Source organism: Carassius auratus, chromosome 8 (assembly GCF_003368295.1).
Source record: "Carassius auratus strain Wakin chromosome 8, ASM336829v1, whole genome shotgun sequence".
NCBI lineage: Eukaryota > Metazoa > Chordata > Actinopteri > Cypriniformes > Cyprinidae > Carassius > Carassius auratus.
Window position 1 is genome coordinate 3,985,851 of NC_039250.1, and position 24,487 is coordinate 4,010,337.

The 24,487-nt window shown below is 35.3% G+C and overlaps 1 protein-coding gene across 1 annotated transcript in view; it reads right to left on the reverse strand.

The window, feature by feature from the left end:
* Window positions 1-2,278: 2,278 nt before the first annotated feature.
* The window catches only part of LOC113107007 (metabotropic glutamate receptor 6-like), a 51,550-nt gene continuing 29,341 nt past the window's right edge, over window positions 2,279-24,487 (reverse strand). Inside the window, exons 5-12 of the mRNA XM_026269126.1 lie at window positions 20,373-20,527; window positions 19,698-19,838; window positions 19,328-19,528; window positions 17,234-17,373; window positions 15,602-16,225; window positions 12,009-12,320; window positions 8,672-8,917; window positions 2,279-3,537 (exon numbers count right to left, since the gene is read on the reverse strand). Of these exons, the coding sequence (XP_026124911.1) occupies window positions 8,675-8,917; window positions 12,009-12,320; window positions 15,602-16,225; window positions 17,234-17,373; window positions 19,328-19,528; window positions 19,698-19,838; window positions 20,373-20,527 (1,816 nt within the window). The 3' untranslated portion in view covers window positions 2,279-3,537; window positions 8,672-8,674. The remainder of the gene's footprint in view (window positions 3,538-8,671; window positions 8,918-12,008; window positions 12,321-15,601; window positions 16,226-17,233; window positions 17,374-19,327; window positions 19,529-19,697; window positions 19,839-20,372; window positions 20,528-24,487) is intronic.

Below are 24,487 nucleotides of genomic sequence, written 5' to 3' on the forward strand. Positions count from 1 at the left end.
TATACATTTTCGCAATTAATTATTATTGTGTTAATTAATTTAACTGTTAACTATTATTGTTGTAAAATGCTGAAAAATGTCCCCATAAATCAGCTAAAATGTATTTATAATAAATTAGTAGTAGTAGGTTACAGTATGTCACGATAATATTCAAACACTTAAACCTTTAAAATGGACATTTAATTTGACATGTACAGTGCTACATGATATGTATTCAGCTATTACTAATATAGATTAATAAAAAGCATTAAAATGACTTAATTTCTTCATTCTTGTTATCAGAGAATGGGTGTTAGGCATAGACTGTATAAAAACAGGTGTTAGGTTATGCAAGTAACCTAAAGTTTTGGCTGTAGGACCATGCAATCGGCACAAGATGGCAGTGTTTGACAAAATACACAGACACTAGTGACTCGAATAACTTCATTACCCAGAAATTGATTGATTTATTGATTAATAAAGGACCTTTTAACTAATCTGATTAATCTTGTAGTATATCATTTGGGTTTTCAGTGTGTGCACAAGCAATGTTGAAATTTGCCTTGAGGCCTAAGAGATTTTAATGTTCTTTATAAAAACAATGCAAACTAATAAATATAAGCTGACAAAGCACGTTCTAGAGGCTGCAGTGCTTGGATTTTAGTTCTTTTCTTCCTGGAAAAGGTGAGGGTAACAAAAATGGATACCTAGACAATACCGTAATGGCTTTGAGAACACACATTCCCAAAGTCATTAATACGTTGAAAACATAATTTCAATTATTTTATTCTATTCCCTGGCACAAAAAGTTCATGTGGCCCCTGAATCTTGCAAATGTGTCATTGTCATAATTCCATATTTCTGACTGACAGCTGATTGATGTGTGAGCAGCTGATAATTTGGTGGTGAATGTTCACTCTGTCGAGCCTTTCAGTGTCTCTGTTGCAGCCCTGTGTTTAGAGTCCTATTGCCCCATCATCAGATGTCATCATTTCTTCACCTCCAGCGCACACGTCTGTCAACTAGGTTTAGTGTTAAGGCGTACAGACTCTGAGTAAACTGTGCTGGCAATGGCCTAATGGTTCCTCTGTTGTCAACGTAGAGAAAAATAAATCATATGTTGTAAAAAAGAAAAATCTCCACCATCTTTACCGGCCCATTATGTGTTTTTCACCTACATACTGTCACACATGATTTGAGCACTTATGTAAATAGGGACAGAATGATTCTTTTTCGTACACATTAATATTTATACCTAAGTAAAGTGGTTTGTGCATTGCATATAACAATGCAATAGTAGTGCATGCAAAATAGATGAGAACTTGCAGCATTATGTGTTAGAATGCATTATAATAAGTGAATCTTTCTCTAGTGTTACAAGAAAGAACTGTACTGAGATCTGACTTGATATGCTTTCAAAGGAAGTTCACCCAGATAATCAAAAGCACAATTACAATGAATGGGAAGCTTTCAAGCTGCAAAAAGGATTCAAAAGCAACACAAAGGTATCATGAAACATTAAAGGACCCCATAATCTGGGGAAGTCGTGGCCTAATGGTTAGAGAGTTGGACTTGCAATCGAAGGGTTGTGAGTTCGAGTCTCGGGCCGGCAGGAATTGTGGGTGGGGGTAGTGCATGTACAGTTCTTTCTCCACCTTCAATACCATGACTTAGGTGCCCTTGACCAAGGCACCAAACCCCCAATTGTTCCCCGGTATGCTACAGCATAAATAGCTGCCCACTGCTGTGTGTGTGTACACTTCAGATAGGTTAAATGCAGAAGATGAATTCTGAGTATGGGTCACCATACTTGGCTGAATGTCATATCACTTTTTGTTTTTTTCACTCACATAAGATTTGTGCACTGAATCTTCTGATTTTGCAGATCATTTAATTATTATTCACTGTGAGCTACTACTAAAGTTGTGAGTCTAAATGAAATTGTGAGAACTGAATCAGTCTGATTTCATTAAGATTTCATGAAATAGATAAATTGCTTATGGATTCTCATTTTGCTTTCCATTAAAAATGAAATAAAATAAAATTACTGTAAGCAATTATACAATGTACATTTTAGGTAAATAATACAACTAAGCATATAGAAAACACATTATGAATGCTTAAAAAATGATATGAACAAAGAAAACAACAGGTCTTGATGTTATTAAAACATTTATTTTCTTTTTAGGCATGCGTGGAAAGCACACACGACCATCTATATTTTATATATCTGTTTTCTATGTATCAAACGTCTTGCCGTGGGGCTTTATTGAATGATTTTTGAGAACAGAAACACCGAACTAAGAAATATTCAGAAAACAATGAGTTTTATTCACAGCACAGCATCCCACCGTTGTTATTTCATGTAGGAATTATTGTGGCAAAGCATTCTGACCATCAGCAGACTGTTTAATTACAATTGATTGCTTTGCTCTTTCTATCATCGATTGTACCATTCATTCAACATCAATATGCTTCAAAAATGACATCTTCATAGACACAGCCAGTGTTGCATTTTCTTAAGCATTATGAAGTCAGCAGAATATATGGACATCCTAAAACACTGATGTAAAAAATAGCAAATATAGAAAGACATGAACTACATTTCTTTAATGTGATGTGAGCAAAACACAGCAGTCATGTTACTCATGTAACACAGTAAGACTTTTCAGATAGAGTTCCCCATGCAAATTGTCAATCACACAACACAAAATACCCGCCTCAAAACACAAATATAATACATCCATTAAACCTTCTGCAGATTCCTCTATTTACAATGTTAAACAAGTTAAAGTGAGCACTCTGGATGGTGTATTGATATTTAATTCTGTCCTTTCCTTCAGGTTTCTTTATAAAGAGCACCAGCTTGTCTTTGGCCAAAGAGATCAATCATCAACATTAAATCAATGAATGCATTTTTTCAAAAAATAAAAATAAATTAAAGAGCTAATTAATAACACCTAGTTAGAATCATTTAAATAAATAGATATATAAGATGCACAAAGCTATCAAATACACAACTGCCTCAAAATAGTGTCTACTTAATTATTGGAGCTTACAGTCTAACATAAAATAGTGTATTATGAGCTGACTAAGCAGTGACTTTGCTGTACGGTTAAAGGTGAGGAGAGTTTTTCTTTTTATCAAATCTGGTGGACTTTCATTAAGTTTATTCTTCTTTGCACGTGCATGTCCAAAGTTGCACTGTTTTAAATGTCTCATGCTAAAACTTCAATACAACAACCACACAATACTTTTTTTCTGAGGTAAAAATGGGACAAAAAGAGCTATTTCCAAATTGCATTGTGCGATCCGCAAAAATCCTCTGGATGAGAAAGGCTTTTGAGCACATTCTATCTATGAAGCATTTCAAGTGTTCGACAAAGATGCTCAATAAAGGATTTTCTGTTCGCAGTGTTAGCAGTTTGTGCTTCACAGTCAGTAACATCGGCTTTATTAACGTCCTCACCTGGCATCACAAAATACAACACAGCAAAACTCCCCCTTTGACTCCGTTCCTCAGTGATTTGAGATCCACACAGCTGTTCCAAGGGTCACCTGTAAGTACAAAGACAGATCTGTGAATATGAGAAACTCAGCAACACTCAGCAAAAAAGTAGGCTGGTACTTCACGTGCGTTTTAAAGGGTGCTACAAAGTGTGTACATCAAAGTAGAGACAAACTGTCTGCAAGAAAACATAAAATAGCCCCAAACCAACCAACCAACCAGCAAAGACTGCCTGGGGTGCGTTTCCCAAAACGAGTTAGCAACTTTAGCAACTTAGCAAGTTAGCAACTTTGTTGGTTGCAATGCAATTTCCCATTGCCAACCAACTAAGTTGCTAACAGGTTAGCAACTATGGTTTGGGGAAACGCACCCCTGGTTAGCATGATTCTGTTAACCTCTGCTGGAAGACACTGGAACTACATCTGCATAAAAATATCTTACACTATTTATGACCATCTTTTTAATAGAACACTCTTCTGCATTAATAATATGTTGTTTGTAATTTATTCCAGTGATGCAAGGCTGGATTTTCAGCATCTTTAACTCCAGTCTTCAGTGTCACATGATCTAGATAGATAAACAGAATGAACGATGGATGGATGGATGGATGGATATTGGCACAAAAGGTGAAGCAACAACTAAAATGTTGTATGACAAAGTGAAAGGGAAATGGCTTCTGGACATGAAAAGTGTGACTTGCTGACATGTTGTTTATCTCTCTTAACAACTTCCTCTTGTAAGCGACACCCACGAATGACAGATCGGGAGAGAAAGCAAGATGTGCCATCAGATCTGGTGTGTCTCCTCTGAAAAGATCCGTGCTGTTTTTATATCACGCTGCTGAATGCTCCTTTGACAAAAACACACACTTGAATGCTTCTTGTGCTGGATGTGGGTGTTTTTCCTTCATCACTCAAGTCCTGAAGGGTTTCGGCTGCATTTCCCATCAATGCAGTGTTTTCTAGTGAAGGCAAATACAATCTTCTCACGGATGCGTCAACATATTACGGTTATAATAGACATTTCTCATAGCTGTATGGGAATACTATCAAAATTGTGCTTTAGGCAGATGATGTAGGTACGGTGTACGATGTATGATTCACTATTATAACCACTCTTTGCAAATGTAGTGGATAACAATGGCAAGGATAAATGATATTTCTACATTTTGCCAATGCAAAACTCACTATCAGTGCTGGAGTGTTGTTGGTGGTTGTCACTGTGTTGCTGTATCATTGATAAAATGTTCTGGGTGTTTCTTACTGGCCATGCAAGACTAAATACCACAAGCCTATGTGCCTATGATATTATGGGCTCTAAATATGGTTCACATCTCTTCTTAAATGGAAGACGGGGGGATTATTTGCCCATTTAATCATTCATTAAGCATCCTTTATCCTCTGAACTTGGTGTGGGTCAAGTTACATGCAAAAGCTTAATGCTTTAGGCCAGAGGTTACCTTTAAATAAACATATTTAATAAATATCATCATACTTTCCCAGCCGATTGATTACATTAAAAACTGCAAAATACACAAAAAACACATTTTCTTAAAAGTTGTTTACATTTGCAAATGAAGCATTATCTCTTTAAATATCCACCAATTTGCATACATTTCTAAATCAGAAATCGGAAAAATGAATAAAGAAATGTTCATAATTATTGTTTGAAATTAGTTATACGGTTTCCATCAGAAAATGCAGCCAAGAACCAAAAAAAAAAAAACATTTTCACATTTTTTTAGGGATAAAAAATATTGTAGAAAAATCTGAGAAATGACATATGCACATGGGACCCCTCTGTAAACACCTTCAGAGCTGTGCTGAAGACTTCATTTCATTTTGAGAAAATATCTTTAAAGATATGTATTCTAATTGCAATTGACAGACATGTCAATAAAATAGTGTGCAACATAATAATTTTTGTTATTAAAGCTGCGCTAGGTAACTTTTGGTAACGCTCTAGCGGTTAATAAACAGAACTGCTTGCGTCTTGCGGAAGAACATCGTAGCCGGAACTACTTCTCTCTGTTTATGTCTATGAAGAATCACAAAGGTACTGGGTTACTCCGCCGTGGTACCCCCGAAGCAATCTAAAATAGTCCGAATATAAACACTTATTATAGATGTACACTAGTGATTCAGGACAAGCTAAAAACACGGTTTGGAAAATGGAGTCATGGTGTACTCGCTTATTATGTTCATTTTTCTACATTTTGAACACAAACAAAGTTACGGACCGCAGCTCTGATTGGTTGATTTCTTACCGGGAGCGGTCAGTAACTGCAAATGGCAATAGGAGCACTGGGAGGAGCCAGAGGAGCTTGATTTTTTCACAGATTATCTGTCTCATATTCTACTGTCAGGACATAATGACAGGTTTAACAAATATTTAAAAAATATATTCTTACAAAAGTTACCTACAGCACCTTTAAGTGTTTTTGTTGTTGTTGTTGTTGTTCAGTATAAAAACTGGTAACAGTTTATAAAAACTATGCTAACTTAATAACAGAAACAACAGAAAACACAAGAGACTGTACATATACAATGAGGGAAGATGCCTTTTTGTCCGGAGTGATTTACCCTGTACTGACATGAGGAACTGTCTGTCTGCAGTAGCCAGGGGTAAAACACAGAAGTGATAGGGCAAGTGTGAGAGCATGCTAACTCTCTTCTTCAGGGATGAACACAGCTAACAGCACACAGATCACTGCTTATGACTGTCAATCATCTGTCAAGAGGATGATTTGTGCTAGTGTTTGTTTCTGGAAAGCACTGTATGTTGGTCAGTGAAGTTACAAATACTGCAAAAGAAATAGCATTGTATCTAAGCAGCTTTAAAAATGCAATTAGTATCTAATATAAGCACTCTGTGAAGCTGCATGTGCATAAACTAATATGATAGACACAATACAGTTCAAACATTTGGAGTCAGTACGATTATGATTATTGTTATATTTTTATTCAGCAAGTATGCATTAAATTAATCAAATGTGATCATAAAGATATTTATAATATTCGTAAAGATTTATATTTCAAATAAATGCTGTTATTTTGAACTTTCTATTCATCAAATATTGCTAAAAAAAGGTTTCCACAAATAATGGAATAAAGGATGCTGGAAATTCAGCTTTGCATCACAGGAATAAATTACATTTTAAAATATATTACAATTGAAAACAGTTATTTTAAATTGTAATAACATTTCACAATATTACTGTATTTTGGTTAAATAAATGCAGCCTTGGTGAGCACAAAAAAATATAAAAAATGCATATACATGTATGTAAAAGAAAGCTAGTTGTCACAGGGCAAAATTATATCAGCGCCTACAAGGGGAGAGCAGAGGATAACTGCACTAAAAATATATAACAGAATCATTTAGCATTTGTTTTATTAATAACTACATTTATAAAGTCCATAAAATAATCATATTCAATGCACTTCTATCCACATGCTCTTCATAATTCATTTTCTGCTTCCAGTTTCTTCCGCTTGTGCACCCAAATATTGTTGCAGCGCAGAGAAATATCCATATCAACAAGCATCACTTCAAGAATTTCGTGCAGGCTTAGTCATTTTTGGCTTCCAAAAGCTCAGTAATATGGAAGTAATGAGATGTGCTGCTTCAAACTGCATGTTTTGAGGAAGCAAATGTGTGCTGCAGAGATAGAGAACAAGTGGAAAATAAACCCAAAAGCATTTCACTGCAATTTAAAAGAGGAAGAGAGAGAGGGAGATGTCATGGATATCAGAATGTGAGGGGGCACTCAATACAACTCACGTAAAAGGATTCAGGGCACCTTAAATACTGAATTTAAAGCATTGAGTTCCCTAACAATCCCATCTTGGAAGCTTTGAGGACAGTTTATTGCAATGAAATATATTACGGAGCAGTATTTCTCAGCAGATTCCCTGCTATAAGTCATTCGAGGGCATAAAAGTTCACAAGAGCAAGTTACTGCAAGACGTTTTCTCTTTTCAGCAAATATGACTTCGCAGCAGAAACTAAACACAGCATAAAACATAATGCTAGTGTGTTGTGGGTAGATGCCAGGGCTTTGCTATTGCTAAAGTGCTCTGAATGTTTTAGTGCATTGTTATGCAGTTTATTGGTTGTTATGTTGCTAGATAGCTGCTATAGTGTGATCAGGCAAGTCATTACTATTGTTGTCTCTAGAAATGGCTTGGGTCTCTCTTTCAATAGACTTTAGTGAGATTGAGAACTTCTATCGAGAACACTGATGACAACGAGGCTCTGAAGGAGGGCCTTAACAATGATAAACAAGGTCCTTCACAGCATACAACTTTCAAAACTGTTACAGTGTTTTATCTACTCAAAAGTAATGTTCAGAAAGTTGTTTCGACAGCTGAACAACTGCTAAACAACAGTTCACTCCGTTGAACACACTGTACTTCTAGCCTTGTTTTCATTTTTGCCAGCATTCAACATGGTACCCTGAGTAAACTCTTTTTTTTTAGATATTTTGTCTTCTGATAAAATAATCTGATTTGAATCTGGATCGGAAAACTGAAATAAAAATAATAGAAATATTAGATGGAAAACATCAATTTATTTCAGTAAAATTTCTAAGTTTTGTTTAGTTTAATTAAACAAAAGTAACTAAGATCCGAATGAAATAAAAGCTTAAAATAAAACTAGAGGTGAAATTAAAAATAAATGAATTAAAATCTTACTTATAAAATTCCATTCAGGGATATTATCATTAACGAAAACTAATATTATTAAAATATTTGTGTTAATTAAATAAAGCTGAAATAAATAAAATAGATATTAAAAATAGCTTTTTCTAAGCCACTTTTCAATATTTTGTTTTGTTTCAGTAAGTTGAAGCACTAAAGTAACCAACTGAAACTAAAAAACAAATTCAACATAAATTAGAAAATGGATTAAAAATGCAACTTACAAATATATATCCCTTATTCAAAATATTAACTTACAAACTATAAACTTCAAACTATAATAGTATATAAAAAGTACTGACATGACACTGTTCTTAGCGTCAATCTAGTCTTTTTTGGCTCTGATTGGAGGCTTTATTCTTAAATTCATGTGATATGGAGGGGTTGATTTAGTTGTAGTGTTCTTCTGGACTTTAATGGTGTCTCAGGAGATTCAGAACAGACTCCTTGCACTTTTCCATGGCTCTGAGAGCGGTTGTACCTGCTACTGCGTCCTGTCTGGCTCGATCTTGGTCTCTCCGTTCTGCTTGTCACTGATGGATTTCTGCGAGAGGCGTGAGGACATGGTGGCGGCTTGAACCACTGCTTTGAAGCTGCGCTTGCGCTTCTGCACGTTCTGCTCCGGATGGAAGATGATGACGTAGACTTTCGGTATGTAGAGCATCCCCAGAGACACAGAGGCACTCAGACTCATGGACACGGTCAGCGTCGTCGTCTGGATGAACATCTACATCAAACACAGGAAATGAAAGGTCAAGAGATGCAGGTCAAAGGACCATCAGAATCAGTTCAGAACAATGCAGGATATTTTAAAATGACAAAGTGATGCTAGACCCCATAATAAAATAAAGAAAACATGACAAATAAGATGGCTTTACTAGCTCAGTTGTCACTACAGCATAGTAATAGAGAGTATTAGTATTAATAGAGAGTATTATCTTTTGATTTTTATTCTGAAAAAAAAAGATCCTTGTAATCAGTACTTCAACAGTATCTAAAAATCATATTTACATACATACAAATACACACACACACACACACATATATATATATATATATATATATATACACACACACACACACACACACATACACAAACATGCATGAAGTCATTTTTTTATAATTATAATTTTAATTGATAAACACTTTACAATAAGGTTTCATTTAACATAACTATTTCAAATAAAATGAACTAACAATGAAAAATACTCATAAAGCATTTATTAATCTCAGTTCATATGAATGTAATGAAATATTAAACGGTAATTAAAAATAAAAATGATAAATGAAAAAAGCATGATAAATATTAATGAATGAGCTTGAGCTAACAATGAACAGTTGTACTTTTATTAATTATTGTTAACAAATATGAATAAATGTATTTCTAATTGTTAGTTAATATTAGTTATGATAAGTAATGGACCTTATCATACAGTGTTACCATTAAAATGAATGTAATTATAAAAATAATGAATTCATAATTACTTTTTAAAAATATGTAATCATAATTTCGAACATTACCATTTTGGTGTCTTTAGGTCTCTTATATGCTTTCAAAGGTTGCATTTATTTGTTTAAAAATACAGGAGAAAACGGTGAAATATTATTACTATTTATAATAACTGTGATCACTTTGGATATATTTTAAAATCTAATTTATTCCTGTGATGCAAAGCTGAATTTTCAGTATCATTACTCCAGTCTCCAGTGTCACATGATCCTTCAGAAATATTTTTTCTCATTCCTTATGATCAGTGTTGAAAACAGCTGAGCTGCTTAATATTTTTGCGGAAACCATGATACTTTTTTTGTTTACATTTATTTGAAAAATAAATATTTCTTTAGTGTCATTTAATGCCTCCTTGCTGAAAAAAGTGATTTATTTCATTCAGAAAAAATCTTACAGACCCCAGGAAAAGAAGCGCATTAATGGCATCCACATTCACTTTATAGCTCTTACTTTGTGTCAACTATCATTTTGTTTTCCTAAGATGAACAGAAGAAACTTCAAACGTGACGCTTAAATAAAACACCTCCTAAGGCCTCCCGAGCAACCTTTTAGCAATAAAATGCTCCTTTGGACAGACCGTGGCTATGCATCAAAATAAACCTTCACAATGTTCATCATATGTGACTGCCAAGCCAAATAAAAGAGGGAACCTGCCCACCCAAACGCACATACAGTATTAGCACAGCACATCAGTGGGAAGCTACCTGGCTCGTTTAATCTATGCAGCAATAACTAATGCTCTAATTCCTAATTCCCGCTGACGAGGCTTCTGGCTTTATTATGATGGGTAGACATTGTCTTTCAGGCTCCAAAACACTCCCGTTATCAACCTCCTCCCACAGTCAAACCCCCGGACCCTCATTGGTGGGCGGAAGAGCTTTTGTCTCTGTGTCATGGTGTGTCTTTGGGAGATAAAGGGGAGAAATGAAATGTTGTTGTTTTTTCTCATCTCATCCCTTTCCATGTCTGCCATATCAAAGGCCTCTTCAAAAAAGAAACTGCGGCAATACAACTTGGACTTGTTATCGTGAGCCTGGCAGGTTGTTGCTTACTTCAGTGCCTTCATATTGAAATGACTTCATTTCACATAATTTTCTACTTAAGGACTTAAACGGCGACTAAGCTCTGCTCTTTTGTTGATGGATTGGAGCAGAACTGTGAGAACACATTGTGGTGCAAATCGGGGAAGTTGTTTTATAGCATGGCTATATATTGTGTTTTGAAGATGTGTAGTATTGCTTGCTGTCTTATTGTGAATGTATGAGAAAAGCATTAATAGCCTAAAATTTCTCACTGTCAGAGAATACGGCTTTCATTACAGTTTTTATATAAGATCAGTAACACAGAAACGGTTAGGAACACCTGCAAGTAATGATGAAAACACTTCCATAAAAACACAATTTTGCTTCCATGAAGTGATTTTTTGTGTAAAAAAGAGTGGGATGGTATTTCTGACGTGATGTTAATCATATGACATTCCTCAAAGAAACGTTTTTTTCTTAGTGTGAAGATCATTACATTACGAAATAAATAATCTTTCCCACTATAAAGAATCTTTGAGGAATGAAATGTTTAGTTTTTTTGTCACTTTATACACTAACAATCAAAAACTTGGGGTGTATTTTTTAAGAAGTGCCTATGCAAAAATACAGTAAAAAACAAAATATTGTAAAATGTTATTCAAATGTTTTAAAGGATGCACTCAAGGCTGCATTTATCAGATCAAAAATATGGGGAAAAAAAACGAAATATTATAAAATAGCATAGCAATTATATAATATATATATATATATATATATATATATATATATATATATATATATATATATATATATATATATGTATGTATGTATGTATGTATGTATGTATGTATGTATGTATGTATATATATATATATATATATATATATATATATATATATATGTATTAAAAAAATTATTTATTTTTTGTGTAAACTATTTTTTGCGAGACCTTTTTTTTGGATTCTTTAATGAATAGAAAGTTCATAAGTACAGCATTTATTTGAAATAGAAACCTTTTGTAAACATTTATTTACTGTCACTTTTGAATTGAATGCATCCTTGCGGAGTAAAATTTATAATTTCTTCTTTCAAACAAAAATCTTATTTTTGCGTATTTTGGATGTATAAAAATAGTCAGGCTTCCAAACATCTCGTTTTATGTTACAAGCAAAAAAGAAAATCATACAAGATTGGAACGACATGGTGCAAGTTAATGCATCGCATTTTTGGGTGAACTACTTGTTTCTCAACATTAGCAATGAATCTCATTATAACACACTTCTCACCTTCTCAGTGGACTGTGCTGTGCCAAAGAAAATAGGCACGAACGCCAGCCAGACGATGCAGGTGGTGTACATGGTGAAGCCGATGGGTTTAGCTTCGTTGAAGGTCTCAGGAACACCTCGGCTCTTGACCGCATACACAGTGCATGTGACCATCAGCAGGATACTGTAGCTCAGGCAACAGATGAGAGACAAATCAGCTATGTCACACTTCAGGATGCCACGCGCCAACTCTGGATTGGGCGGCCGCTGCTCCTCGTAGTCCACAATGGTGTGTGGCGGCATCACACCAAACCAGATGAAAACACCCAAAACCTGCGGAGAGACGAGGGGAAGAAAAAACTGATCATTAACGGCGAGACTGAGTCAGTCAGAAGGCCAGACTCATTTGTCAAGAGCTGCTGTTTGATTGATGTAGAATAAAGTGTAAAAGAAGCTGTGTTTTAGCCAGTCTACAGCAGACAAGACTTTGCACAAGATTACTGGTTAAAACAGGCCTGCTATCAGCCTGATTGCTCTTAATGATGGGTTTTAAAGTGCTTTTTTAAAGGCACAAAAGAAACTATAAGATCCTTTCCCCGCTTTGTAACAAGGTGACCAGATTTCCGAAATGAAAAAAAAGGGAATATGTCTAGTTCAGCTGAAATGTAGCACTTGAATTTTCAAAGTTTTTATTTTTTGAATTAAGACATTTTGTGTATTTTGACCATGATAAATGTAGATTGTCAAAAAAATAAAAAATAAATAATAATACAATGCACCCTTTATAATATGCCGTTACATTACTTTTCAAAGGTTTGGGGTAATTTTTTTTTGAAAGGAAGAATAACTTTAATTCAGCAAGGGTACATTCAATTTCTCAAAAGTCATACATTTATAATATTTAAAATGAATGCTTTCTATTCACAAAAATATAAAATAAAAAATGATCATGGTTACCACTAAAATATGAAACAGCACAACAACTTAAAACATTGATAATTATAAGAAATGTTTCTTCAGACTTGACACTCAAGTCTGAAGTAATGGTGCTGAAAATTCAGCTTTGCATCACAGGAATAAATTACATTTTAGCATATATTCAAATAGAAAACACTTATTTAAAATTGTAATAATATTACACAGTTTTTACTGTATTTTTGATCAAATAAATTTTATATAGCCTTGGGCTACATAAACTGTAGGTCCTTATTTTTTATTAGATGTTTAAAATGTAAAATTGTACGTTTTATGTTGGATATTGCACCATATTGCTTTAAATAAAAAACTTCTCGGTCACACTTTATTTTAGGGTCCAATTCTCACTATTAACTAACCATTAACTATGACTTTTGCATCAATTAACTCCTTTTGTGCTGCTTATTAATAGTTTATAAGGTAGTTGTTAAGTTTAACTTTATAAGCACTAATAAACAGCCAATATGTTAATAATAGACATGCTAATAAGCAACTAGTATTTTCATTCAGTAAACATAGGTCAATAACATATAGTACAGTATGTGTTATTTACAGATCTGATATTAAAAGACTAGCATGTGTCTTAGAGCTACATCAAAAACTGTGCTCAGATGCATGTAATCAAATTCTATTATGAACTCATATACTTCCCATTTCATTCACACAGACGTGAAAACACATGTCTTAATTGTCCGAACTGACTTCTGTCCAGCGAGTTATTTGCTATCTAAAACTGGAAAACGATGAAATCGAAATGACAAATTCTATTTGAAGATATAATATTTCTATGAGTATAATGTCCAAAATGTAGCATAAGTTACTATTCTACATTTTAATCACCGGGTGAGAGCAGCTGTTTAGAGGCGTGATTTAGAGATGCACCTGTTCTCAATGGGAACATTCAAGTGACTCATCATCCCGACTGAAGGTGCTCATCAGGTAACGCGAGGAACTTTCCGAGAAACTTCTACGGCTGGGAGGAGAAGGGAACAGCAGCCGGCGGCCGGCGTGTTGCCGGGGAGACAGATGTTGCTGTCAGAATGGCTCAACGGAGTTCCGTTCTCCACTCGGCATCGGTGACACATCTGCCAACATGCGCTGGAGGAGGTGCCGAGAAACGTCCTGCTGTCAATCATTCTCCCGCAAACGTCCTGTTAATCTCGTCTCCCCCGTGCCTCTGCCGGTGACTCATGCGCATCATTTTGGGGCTAAGCTCCAACTACAAAAGCCTCTATAATATTCTTTTGTAAAAGTTCAAATCAGCAGTTTTTGAGGTGTTTATCAGCAGACACGATGTGTATCGACAGCGGTGGGGCTTTCTTGTCAACTGTAAATCATTTTGGAATCTGTTGCTTTTGCACATTAGCGTGTTCGGCACGTTTGCTGGCACAAGCAGAATGAAGCCCCGGCACTCAACATGATGAGGTCTGCAGGCAGCTTATCAGCTTCCACAGAGTGTATAAACACAGGAGAATCTGCTCGACTGGGAAGCAGCTATTGACAAAACCTCAAAATTCATCCATAGGGGCGTGTTGAGAATGGACCGACAGCACAGGGGCTTTAGTTTCCATAACCAGTGGCTCTGTGGTGCTCTTGAACCTGTGTTTGGCTGGCTGGAGGGAGACAGCCGGTGAATTCTGTGCAATGTGCAGTAGAATTTTCTTTATTAATTCAGTTAATTAATGTTTTATTCTATCATTCAATCTTTTGGCCTTGCATTCCTCTTCGAAGCAGCCACAGCAGTTTTTAACATATATATATGAGGCTAAACACTAAAGGTGACGTGTGTTATTTTTTATATTAACTACTTTTGCTATGCAAAACTTAATATGCGGAGGTAATTTGTCAATTTTCTAGATATACATGTACAATAGTGTTCAAAGATTGGGGGCAGTAAGATTAATACTTTTCATATTTAATTAGTTTTTGTAATAGTTTGACATAGTTTTAAGAAATAGTCTAGGTTCTACAGTTAAAGGTCACTAATAAAATTTTATGTAGGGTTTTTTTTAAATAGGAAAATAATACTTTAATTTAGCAAGAATGCCATAAATTAATCAAAAGTGACAGTAAAATCATTTATCAAGCTACCAAAGATTCCTATTTTACTAAATCCTGTTCTTCCGAACTTTTCATTCATTAAAGAATGTTGAAAAAAATGTATAATGTTTTCACAAAAACATCAAGGAGCACAACTGATTATAATAAGAAATATTTCTTGACCAGCAAATCAGTATATCAGAATGATTCCTGAAGGATCGTGTGACAGTGAAGACTGGAGGAATGATGCTGAAAATTCAGCTGCGCATCACAGGAATATATTACATTTTAAAATATATCCTAATAGTATGCAATTATTTTAAAATGTAATAATATTTTACAATATCACAGTTTTTACTGTACTTTTAAACAAATAAATGCATCCTTGGTGAGCATAAGATACTTCTTTTTAAAATCATAAAAAAATTTACCAACCCCAAACTTTTGAACTATAATGTAAATACTTAATAAAAAAAAAGAATCATTATTTTTTCAAACCAGCCCAAGAGTAACCAGTTCCATGAGATTTGGAGAATTATAGGATATGCAATACAGCGATTATCACCAATTGGCTTGAAACTTTAACTTCACACGCTCACCTGTACTGAGATCAGTATGAAGGTGATCATAAGTTGCGATGTGGGGCTGATGAATTTCGGCGGTGTGACGGACTTCTTGCCCTGCTCGAAGATGCGGTAGATCCGGTTGGTCTTTGTAAGCATGGCCGAGTACGTAATGCACATTCCCAGCCCCAGCAGCAGCCTGCGGAAAGCACACACCACCGTCCCCGGCTCAGCGATCATCAAGAAGGTGATGAAGTAGATGAGGAAGATTCCCGTTAGGAGCACGTAGCTGAGCTCACGGCCTGCGGCCCTCACGATGGGGGTGTCGTTGAAGCGGATGAAGGTGATGATGACGGACAGTGTGGCCAGGATGCCAAGAATGGCCAGGAACAGAGGGATCATGGCCCAGGGAGAATGCCACTCCAGCTTGATGATGGGAGTTGGGCGGCAGGCCGTGCGGTTGAGAGTCGGCCGCATGTCGAAAGGGCACATCTCGCAGTTGAACTCGTCAGCTTGGAACTGATAGCCATCACAGAGCTCACAGTGCCAGCAGCATGGGACGCCCTTCACCATCTTCTTCCTCTCGCCCGAGCGGCAGGGAAAACTGCAAACCGAGTCCGGAATCTGACGGGATCCACCAGTCCACTGCATCTCTTCCACCTGATGAAATACAGAGAATATTTACAAACAATTAATTTAGAAAACAGCAAAAAAGTCACCTGTTGAACCAAACAGATAATACTTGTAAGTTCAAGATACACATACAGTACAGCAAAAATCTTGGGCTCTGTACGATTTTGTAATTTAAAAAATAAATAAAACGTCTCCTATGCTCACCAAGGCTGCATTTATTTAACTGATTAAAAATACAGTAAAAACAGTAACACTGTGAAATATTATTACAATTTAAAATAACGGTTTTCTATTGGAATATGTTTTAAAATATCATTTATTATTTCTGTGATTGTAAAGTTCATTCTAATACACTGATTTGCTGCTCAAGAAACATTTCTGATTATTGTCAACGTTGAATTCAGTTGTACTGCTTAATACTTAATCACTTAATACAGCATTTATGTTAAAGTATGAATTTCTGTGAAAATGATTACAATTTGAAATAACAATTTTCTATTGGAATATATTTCAAAATGTAATTTATGTGATGCAAATCTGAATTTTCAGCATCATTACTTCAGTCTCCAGTGTCACATCACATTTCTTATAACTATAAATGCTGCTTCATATTTATGAAAATTATTTTGTATCTTCATAAATGTATTGCACTGTCACTTTTAATAAATTAATGCATCCTTGCTTAATAAAAGTATTAATTTCTTACACAAAAATGTGTACTGCCCCCAAACTTTTTAATAGTAGTGCATTTAGACAAATAACCAAATTAATAGCTCTAACAAGACAACTATCTTATTATGATTGCTTACATTTGTTTAGTGTCCATGAAACAGTGTTATCATTGTTTAAACATAATAAGACTTTACCAAAACATTAAATACATTTTTTTATTAAAACATTTAAAAAATAAACATTTTTATGGAATAAGTGGGGGGACAATTTGCATTTTATGAGTCTTCAGACTCTTATATCTTGTACATATTATTGGATCCTTAAGATGTGAATATAATTAATGTATAATTGATGCAAATTTACATTGAGTCGCAGGTTATTGGTCCACTGGCCGATGACTCTGTATCCTGGATTGGTGGTGTTGGTCATCTGGTACTGAAAGATGTCATAGCGTCCAGGAGCATCTCCGTTTTCATTAAACAGAACAGCAGTGCCGGCACTACCTACAAATCATCATACAAGATACATCATTCATGTCATTATTTTACAGAAACAACAACAACAAACAAAACTCAGTTTGGCCTGTTTTTATTTTAGATGCATATATCTGCTAAGCTACTTACCAAAAACCACAAAACCATTCTGATGTCTTGTCTTTAAAGAAATACATACAGATGTGATAGCAGATAATAGTTGAGAACATCCTCTCTTCAGAGGAGCGCGATCATATAAAGAGACGTACCCTGATCACCTCCTCTTCCTGTCACTGCTTCTTCTCCACTGAGACTCTGAACATCTTCACTTCGCTCTACACCCATCTGTCATATAAACGCTCCGTTCATGCATACTTTATCCTGCTGCACGTCATTACAGGTAGTGATGTCTGTTTTTAGTCCATGTTTAGATCTGAATGGGAAACTAATGCACTACAGACAAACGTTTCCCTGTGATTGAATATGTGTATTTAGTTCAGTCATTAGTTCCCTTCCTCCAACTCAGCTAGAGCTCATCATTGAACCACTGATAACCTGCTTCTGTTAGCCCTGGATGGAGAAGGATTTGTGTTCTCCTTGTTTGCTCTTTGCTGTATAGGAGGAAGACAGCTTTATTTGAAATTCTAAAGTGGAAAAGGGACTTATTTTCCATGTGATTTTCTTCTTCGCAATAATGCACATTGCTTGTTCAGCCAACTCCCTCCAGGCGAGCTTTCACCAAATGTTTGTCACTCTTGAGGAAGTGATTTAATGGAAATTCCTTCATGGCCAGCTTCACAACGCCAGAGCAACACTACATTTACCTACCAGAACTTTGCCATTTTCTGGAGATGTTTCTGGCCACAATGGTACTGGGAAGAACTAATTATATATAAACACCCCATTAAAAGACATTCGTAACACATATAATGACAATAATGTCACACATTTCAACATTAAAGTGTATAGACTGCAAATGATTTTGTAGGACGGGACTTGATTTTATCAGTCAGGATTTGATTGGACTATGAAAAATTGCTTTGATTTTAGTGGTTAATAGAAAATACATTTTAGAGGTGGAGAAATTAATATATATATTTAAATAAAATTCTTTAGAATAATATGCACTTGTGGATTGTATATTTATTTATTTATTTATTTAAATAAACAGAGTTCCTATGATATATGATATTGTATAATATTTAATAAAATGTTAATAAACATTTTCAGTATTAAATTATGCTTTCAACTGATTAGAAGTCATATTAAATAAATGTATAATGTTACAAAAGATATCTATTTCAAATAAAGGATGTTCTTTTAATTTAAATGTAAATAAACAATAAAACATTAATAAAATAAATTGTTTTATATTAAAATAAATAAAACATTTAAACTGTTCTCCACATTGATAATACAAATGAATAAAAAATGATCATGTAACACTAATTTTAAATCGCATTTTACAATTTCATATTAGAACACAAAACAGTTATTGTAAATTGCAATTATGTTTCATAATAATGAGATTTTCAGTGATTTTCAGCAAAATAGCCATTTAAACTTATTGTAGAGCATAAAGCTACTGTACACTTTAATTAAATATAAAAGAGCTCTCCATTTCCATATTTACATTACCATTCTTTTAACAGAAACTTTTTTTTATCCAAAATGCTTACCAATAAGGCGTACAAATAAATAAATAAATGCATCCTAACTTTCTCAATAATAACTAAAGTCATACAGATTTGAAACGACATGATAACAGAATTTTAATTTGTTGATTAAAATTCAAATATCTAAGGGCAGGCTCATGTCAATATTCATGACCCATGTGCTCAATCCAAACGTGCCTGTGAGGCTAAACTCTTCATGGGGTTTAGTTTGAACCTTTCAACATCTTTTGGCATCTAGCCTAATGGCATTTCTGATGCCAGTCAGGTCTCATCTTCAGTGATTCTGATTTAGCATGATGTCGACTCACCATTGAAGTTGACCGAGTGGATGTAGCTAAGCAGCAAGCGTCCCTCCACTGGGTCCATCTTATCGCATACGCCCGTGGCTCCAGGGCACAAATCCTGGTGCATGTTGTGCAAAGCATGAGCCATAGCATAAACCGCATCAATTACAAACTGAACCTTGCCCTCTTGCTCATAATGAGAATCACGACTGATCCGTTCTTCTCCTGAGAGAGAGAAAGAGTAACATGAACAAAGTGAGACAGCAAAGCGATGAATGAAAAAGTTGGAGAAGGTGAAAGATAAGTAGGACAGAGGACATTTAAGAGCTTTTTAGGTCAGCTGTCATTACTTCAAACATCAGTTAACTTGCAAACGGCTATCGGGAGCTCTCACCTGTGCATTTCTTCTTTTCTGGGTCGATTTTGATACCTGGACGTGTCAGTTTGCACCTGAAGTCATCCTCCCAGAATTCAGCAAACCATATATTCCTGCGGTTGTTCTCCAGGGATCGAGTGGTGAAGTACTGGTCAAATCCTGATTAAAAAGCAGAAAAATGACCAATTTTATCCTTATAGTGGAATCGATATAAAAAATAAAAAAAAACACACACAGCATGAAATAGAAGTTGCAACCAACTTTACTTTCATTTCTGAGTAAAACAGCTATCGAGCATGAAAGAGTGAGATTTAATTTTATTTGTCGATTATTGATTGGATTGTGAAAAGTGAGTTGGGGGCAGATTCACAACCATTTGTGTTTCCCTTTCAGTGAACAGTTTTTAAAAGAACACTTTTTTTTCTTACTGTGAAGAACATTTTAATATAAATATAAAACTTATACAATAATATATTAGAACTTTTTTTCACTATAACTTTTTTTAGCATTGAAAACATTTCTATTGATTTTAAAAGTTCTTCTTGGAACAATAAATGCAAGTATAGAAGCCTTATTCTGAAGTCCCAATTTCCTTGTAAAAATTATAAACACACAAATGAATCAATCGCAATACAATCACGGACATGCATCTTTTTAATACAGACTTAAAAGATGCATATCTATATTTCAAACCTTCAATAGATGCTCTTTTGGGCAGAATGGTGACGGCACCCTCAGCCACTTCCTCCTGGTCCAGGATCGGAGAGCTCTTGGCACCCCAGCTGTCCGATCCCACAAACTTGAATTGACCAGTCAAATTGGACTTCCTCGCAGCCTCCAGGACCTGCCTGGACAAGAAACAGCACAGCTAAACTATTATACTGAAGTAAAGTCATTCTAACTGATATTACAGGGCACACACTGTATCTCTTGCTATTGTGCAGCATTTTAGTATTTTGAACAGAAATATGATCTGTCGGGTAATTGCCAATCATGTCCTTACAATCATGTACTGTAGCACTTTAGATCAATTTATAACAAAGAGAGAAATAAAACAAGAATTGTGTTTTGTTTTGCCAGTGAGATGGGTGCATTCCTCTTTAATATCCATCAATGACCAACTCTTACATTATTACATTTGCACACAAATGTACTTTGTTCATAAATGTAAAAGAAACTTTGGGAGGAACCAAAGTGTGGAAGTGTTTATATTATACAAAGCACAACTGCATGCATACACAAATGTTAACATGACATATACTTGTATAAAAGTCTCTGAATAAAAGTACCTTCATGAATTTCAAATATCAAATTGTTATTAAGTGTGGCACTTAACCAAGTTATCATGAATTAAGCCATTCAGTTATGCATTTTGTTTCAGCACTGAAGACGTGGTTGACAGTTCATGCAGTGTGAGCGACAGCTCGTGTTCACAGGAGTGTTTTAATGAGGGGGAAACTTCAACTGCACAGACATTCTCCACCACATAAGCCTGTCAAAAAGCATCAGCAACGAGCCATATGGATTAGAGATAGTGACACCCAAACACAGAGTGGTAAACCGTCACTGGTGATAGCAAAGTATTGTCTGAGTTTATTTGGTACTTCTGAATTTACAAAGTCAAACATGGAAAATAAAAAAGCAAAAGGACATTATGCAATGAGAAATGCAGTATCCTGAAATTTGTATCTGCTCTTATGATGTATGAAAAGGTCAGCCCAAGAGATAAATTGATGAAGACAGCATATTTTGGATTAGACAGCATAGCACCTCCTAAATTAAATTTTCGAGGCAGATTTAGCACGTCCTGAGTTGTCCTAAGGGCAATGCTGCAATCACACATGTGATACAGTACGTCACACTCTTCAGATGCACAATTATCATTTAAAAGGAAGAAATATTCAGGTAATTAAAAGCCAGTGGAACAACAGAACATCTGTACATAAACATTACATTAACTAGAGATGTTAAATGTAAAAAATAGTTCTAAAATCATGGTCTGGAGAATTAAAGGAATAGTTCAGCCACAAATTAAAATTAAAATACTCATGCTCAAGATGTAGATGAATTGGTTTTTGATTGGAATAGATTTGGAGAAATGTAGCATTACATGACTTGCTCACCAATGGATCCTCTGCAGTGAATGGGTGCCATCAGAATAAGAGTCCAAACAGCTGATAAAAACATCACAATAATCCACAAGTAATCCACACCACTCAGGTCCATCAATTAAGTCAAGTCAAGTCAAGTCGGCTTTATTGTCAATTCTTCCACATGTACAGAACATACAGGACATACAGAGAACTCTCAGACCCCCGGTGCATACAGATAACATTAACATTAAAGCCTAAAAATATAGACCAAATATATAATATGTAATATGGAAGGACCTGTGGATGTGGGATCTGGGGAGGGGGGGATTCAGTGGTGCCTGGGGCAGAAGAGGGACAGGGGCCAAGTTTGGGAGCGAGTTCAGCTTCCTTACAACCTGTTGGATGAAGCTGTCCTTCAGTCTGCTGGTCCTGGCCTGGAGAGAGAGACACCAATGATCTTCTCAGCTGCTCTCACTATGCGTTGCAGAGTCTTGCAGCCGGACGCGTTGCAGGCGCATACCACACAGTGATGCAGCTCGTCAGGATGCTCTCGATGGTGCCTCTGTAGAAGGTGCACATGATTGGGGGTGGTGCTCTGGCTCTCCTCAGTTTGCGGAGGAAGTAAAGACGCTGCTGTGATTTCTTGGCCAGTTAGTGCTGAGTGGACGGCAGTGGGGATGGCATCATCGGTCGACCGGTTGGACCGATATGCAAACTGGAAGGGGTCCAGGGAGGGGGGGAGGGCAGACTTGATGTGGTGCATGACTAGCCATTCAAAGCAATTCATGAGGATGGGAGTAAGTGCAACAGGACGGTAGTCATTGAAGCAGGATGGAGATGGCTTCTTCGGAACTGGAATGACGGTGGTAGTTTTGAAACATGTGGCAACAACAGCCTGACTAAGTGAGATGTTGAAAATGTCTGTAAAGACATCAGTGAGACATCTTGTAAAGTGTAAAGCTTGTAAAGTGTAAAGCTGCATGTTTGTAAGAAACTAATCCTTTATTTTTAAGCTTCAGGGTAAAACACAAGTCCTCTTTCCATAATATTGTACTGTACAATGAAAAGGTCATCTGCACAAAACAAGCACCTTTAACAGGTGAAAACAGTGCAGTTCTAAACAATATGTTGGTGGATTTTGATGTGAGAGGAAAACAGGAGATGGATTTTTTTTTTCAATGGAGGAAGCATTACAGATTATAAACTGGTTTAAAGTGCCTCAATGGTCAGTTTGTTTCTTCAAAACACGTTAGATTTCATTTCAGAAGATGTTAATTGATGTACTGGAGAAGACTACTGTGATGTTTTTATCAGCTGTTCTGATGGCACCCATTCACTGCAGAGGATCCATTGGTGAGCAAGTGAGCAATTTAGCTAAATTTCTCAAACTTTTTTTAATTCTATACATTTTCAGCCAATTTTTTGGTGAACTATTCCTTTAATGAAGAACCTTTTTTTCAAAATATGGTTCTTTAAAAAATAAAAAGTTATTTGTTTCAAAAATTGGTTCTAAAATGGTTTCTGTTTGTGTATCAGGACAATGCACTAATCATACACATCTGTGATCATGTAATTGCTTAAGAGTAAGTTTCTGGCCTAACACTGCGGCCATTGTTTCCTCTTCAGGTTTGCTGTTCTGGAGCCAACTCCATTTACATGCATGAGCATGTGTGATGCATTGCATATCAAAAGCAAAGTATCCCATATTGTCTTATCACTACATCAAAGGACGTTTACCCTAATTGCACATACTTTGCATTTAGTATTTAATTTTTACAAATATCCCCTAAATGTCACAGATATTAAAAGTTAGTTCAATCATATCAAATAATCCACATGTGCCCTTGTTACCAGTCAACCATTATCAAATCTGTGACAACATTAGTCTACTGCACCGCGACAGATGGAACGAACAGTTTGTTCCAGACAGAACCATTAAAAAAACTATGAAAAAGAGCCACTGTTACACTCCCATTATCCATCTGTTATAGACAAAATCTTCAAATTCTAAATATAAAAATTTAATGTTGCTTGTAAACATTTAATAAGTGAATATTTTGGGTTAAACACAACATAAAATAATGAACATTAAATCAAAATTCACACTCTCTGCCTAAACACTCCTTTACTTTAATACTTCTTAGGGTAAGACAATCACGCATGTTTTTTCAAGGGAAAAAACATGTTCGACTTCTTAATCTTTTATCAGAATCTGCCTCTGAAACAACTTTTTCAGCTGACTTCTCTTATTTGTTAACCAACATCTTGTCAAACAGTGCAATGGGTTTGTTAACGTCACTTCAAGCTGGCGTTCCTCAGTTGTAAAAAATAATAATAAAAAATGCTTGTGAAATCATACAGTTACAGTTCAATTATAGCAGACAAAATCTGTTAGCTGGTTGTAACAGTGAAACCAAAGCACTTGAATTCACATGAACACATTTTCAAAATCTTCCTTCCGAGAGGGATGCATGTGCATTTGTAATCTGTTTTGGATAATTTCATGATTTCAGATACCTGTAAAAGCGTAACAATCTTATCTTATTTTAACATTTACATCCAATATAAAAAGTGGAAAAATAATCTGTCAGCATTACACCACTTCAATCTGTCTAAATAATTACACTTAAAATTAAAATATTAGATTTTTAATAAAAATAAAATAAAATAAAACTTCTTTCTTTATTCATGTCTAAGATCAAATAAAATAAAATA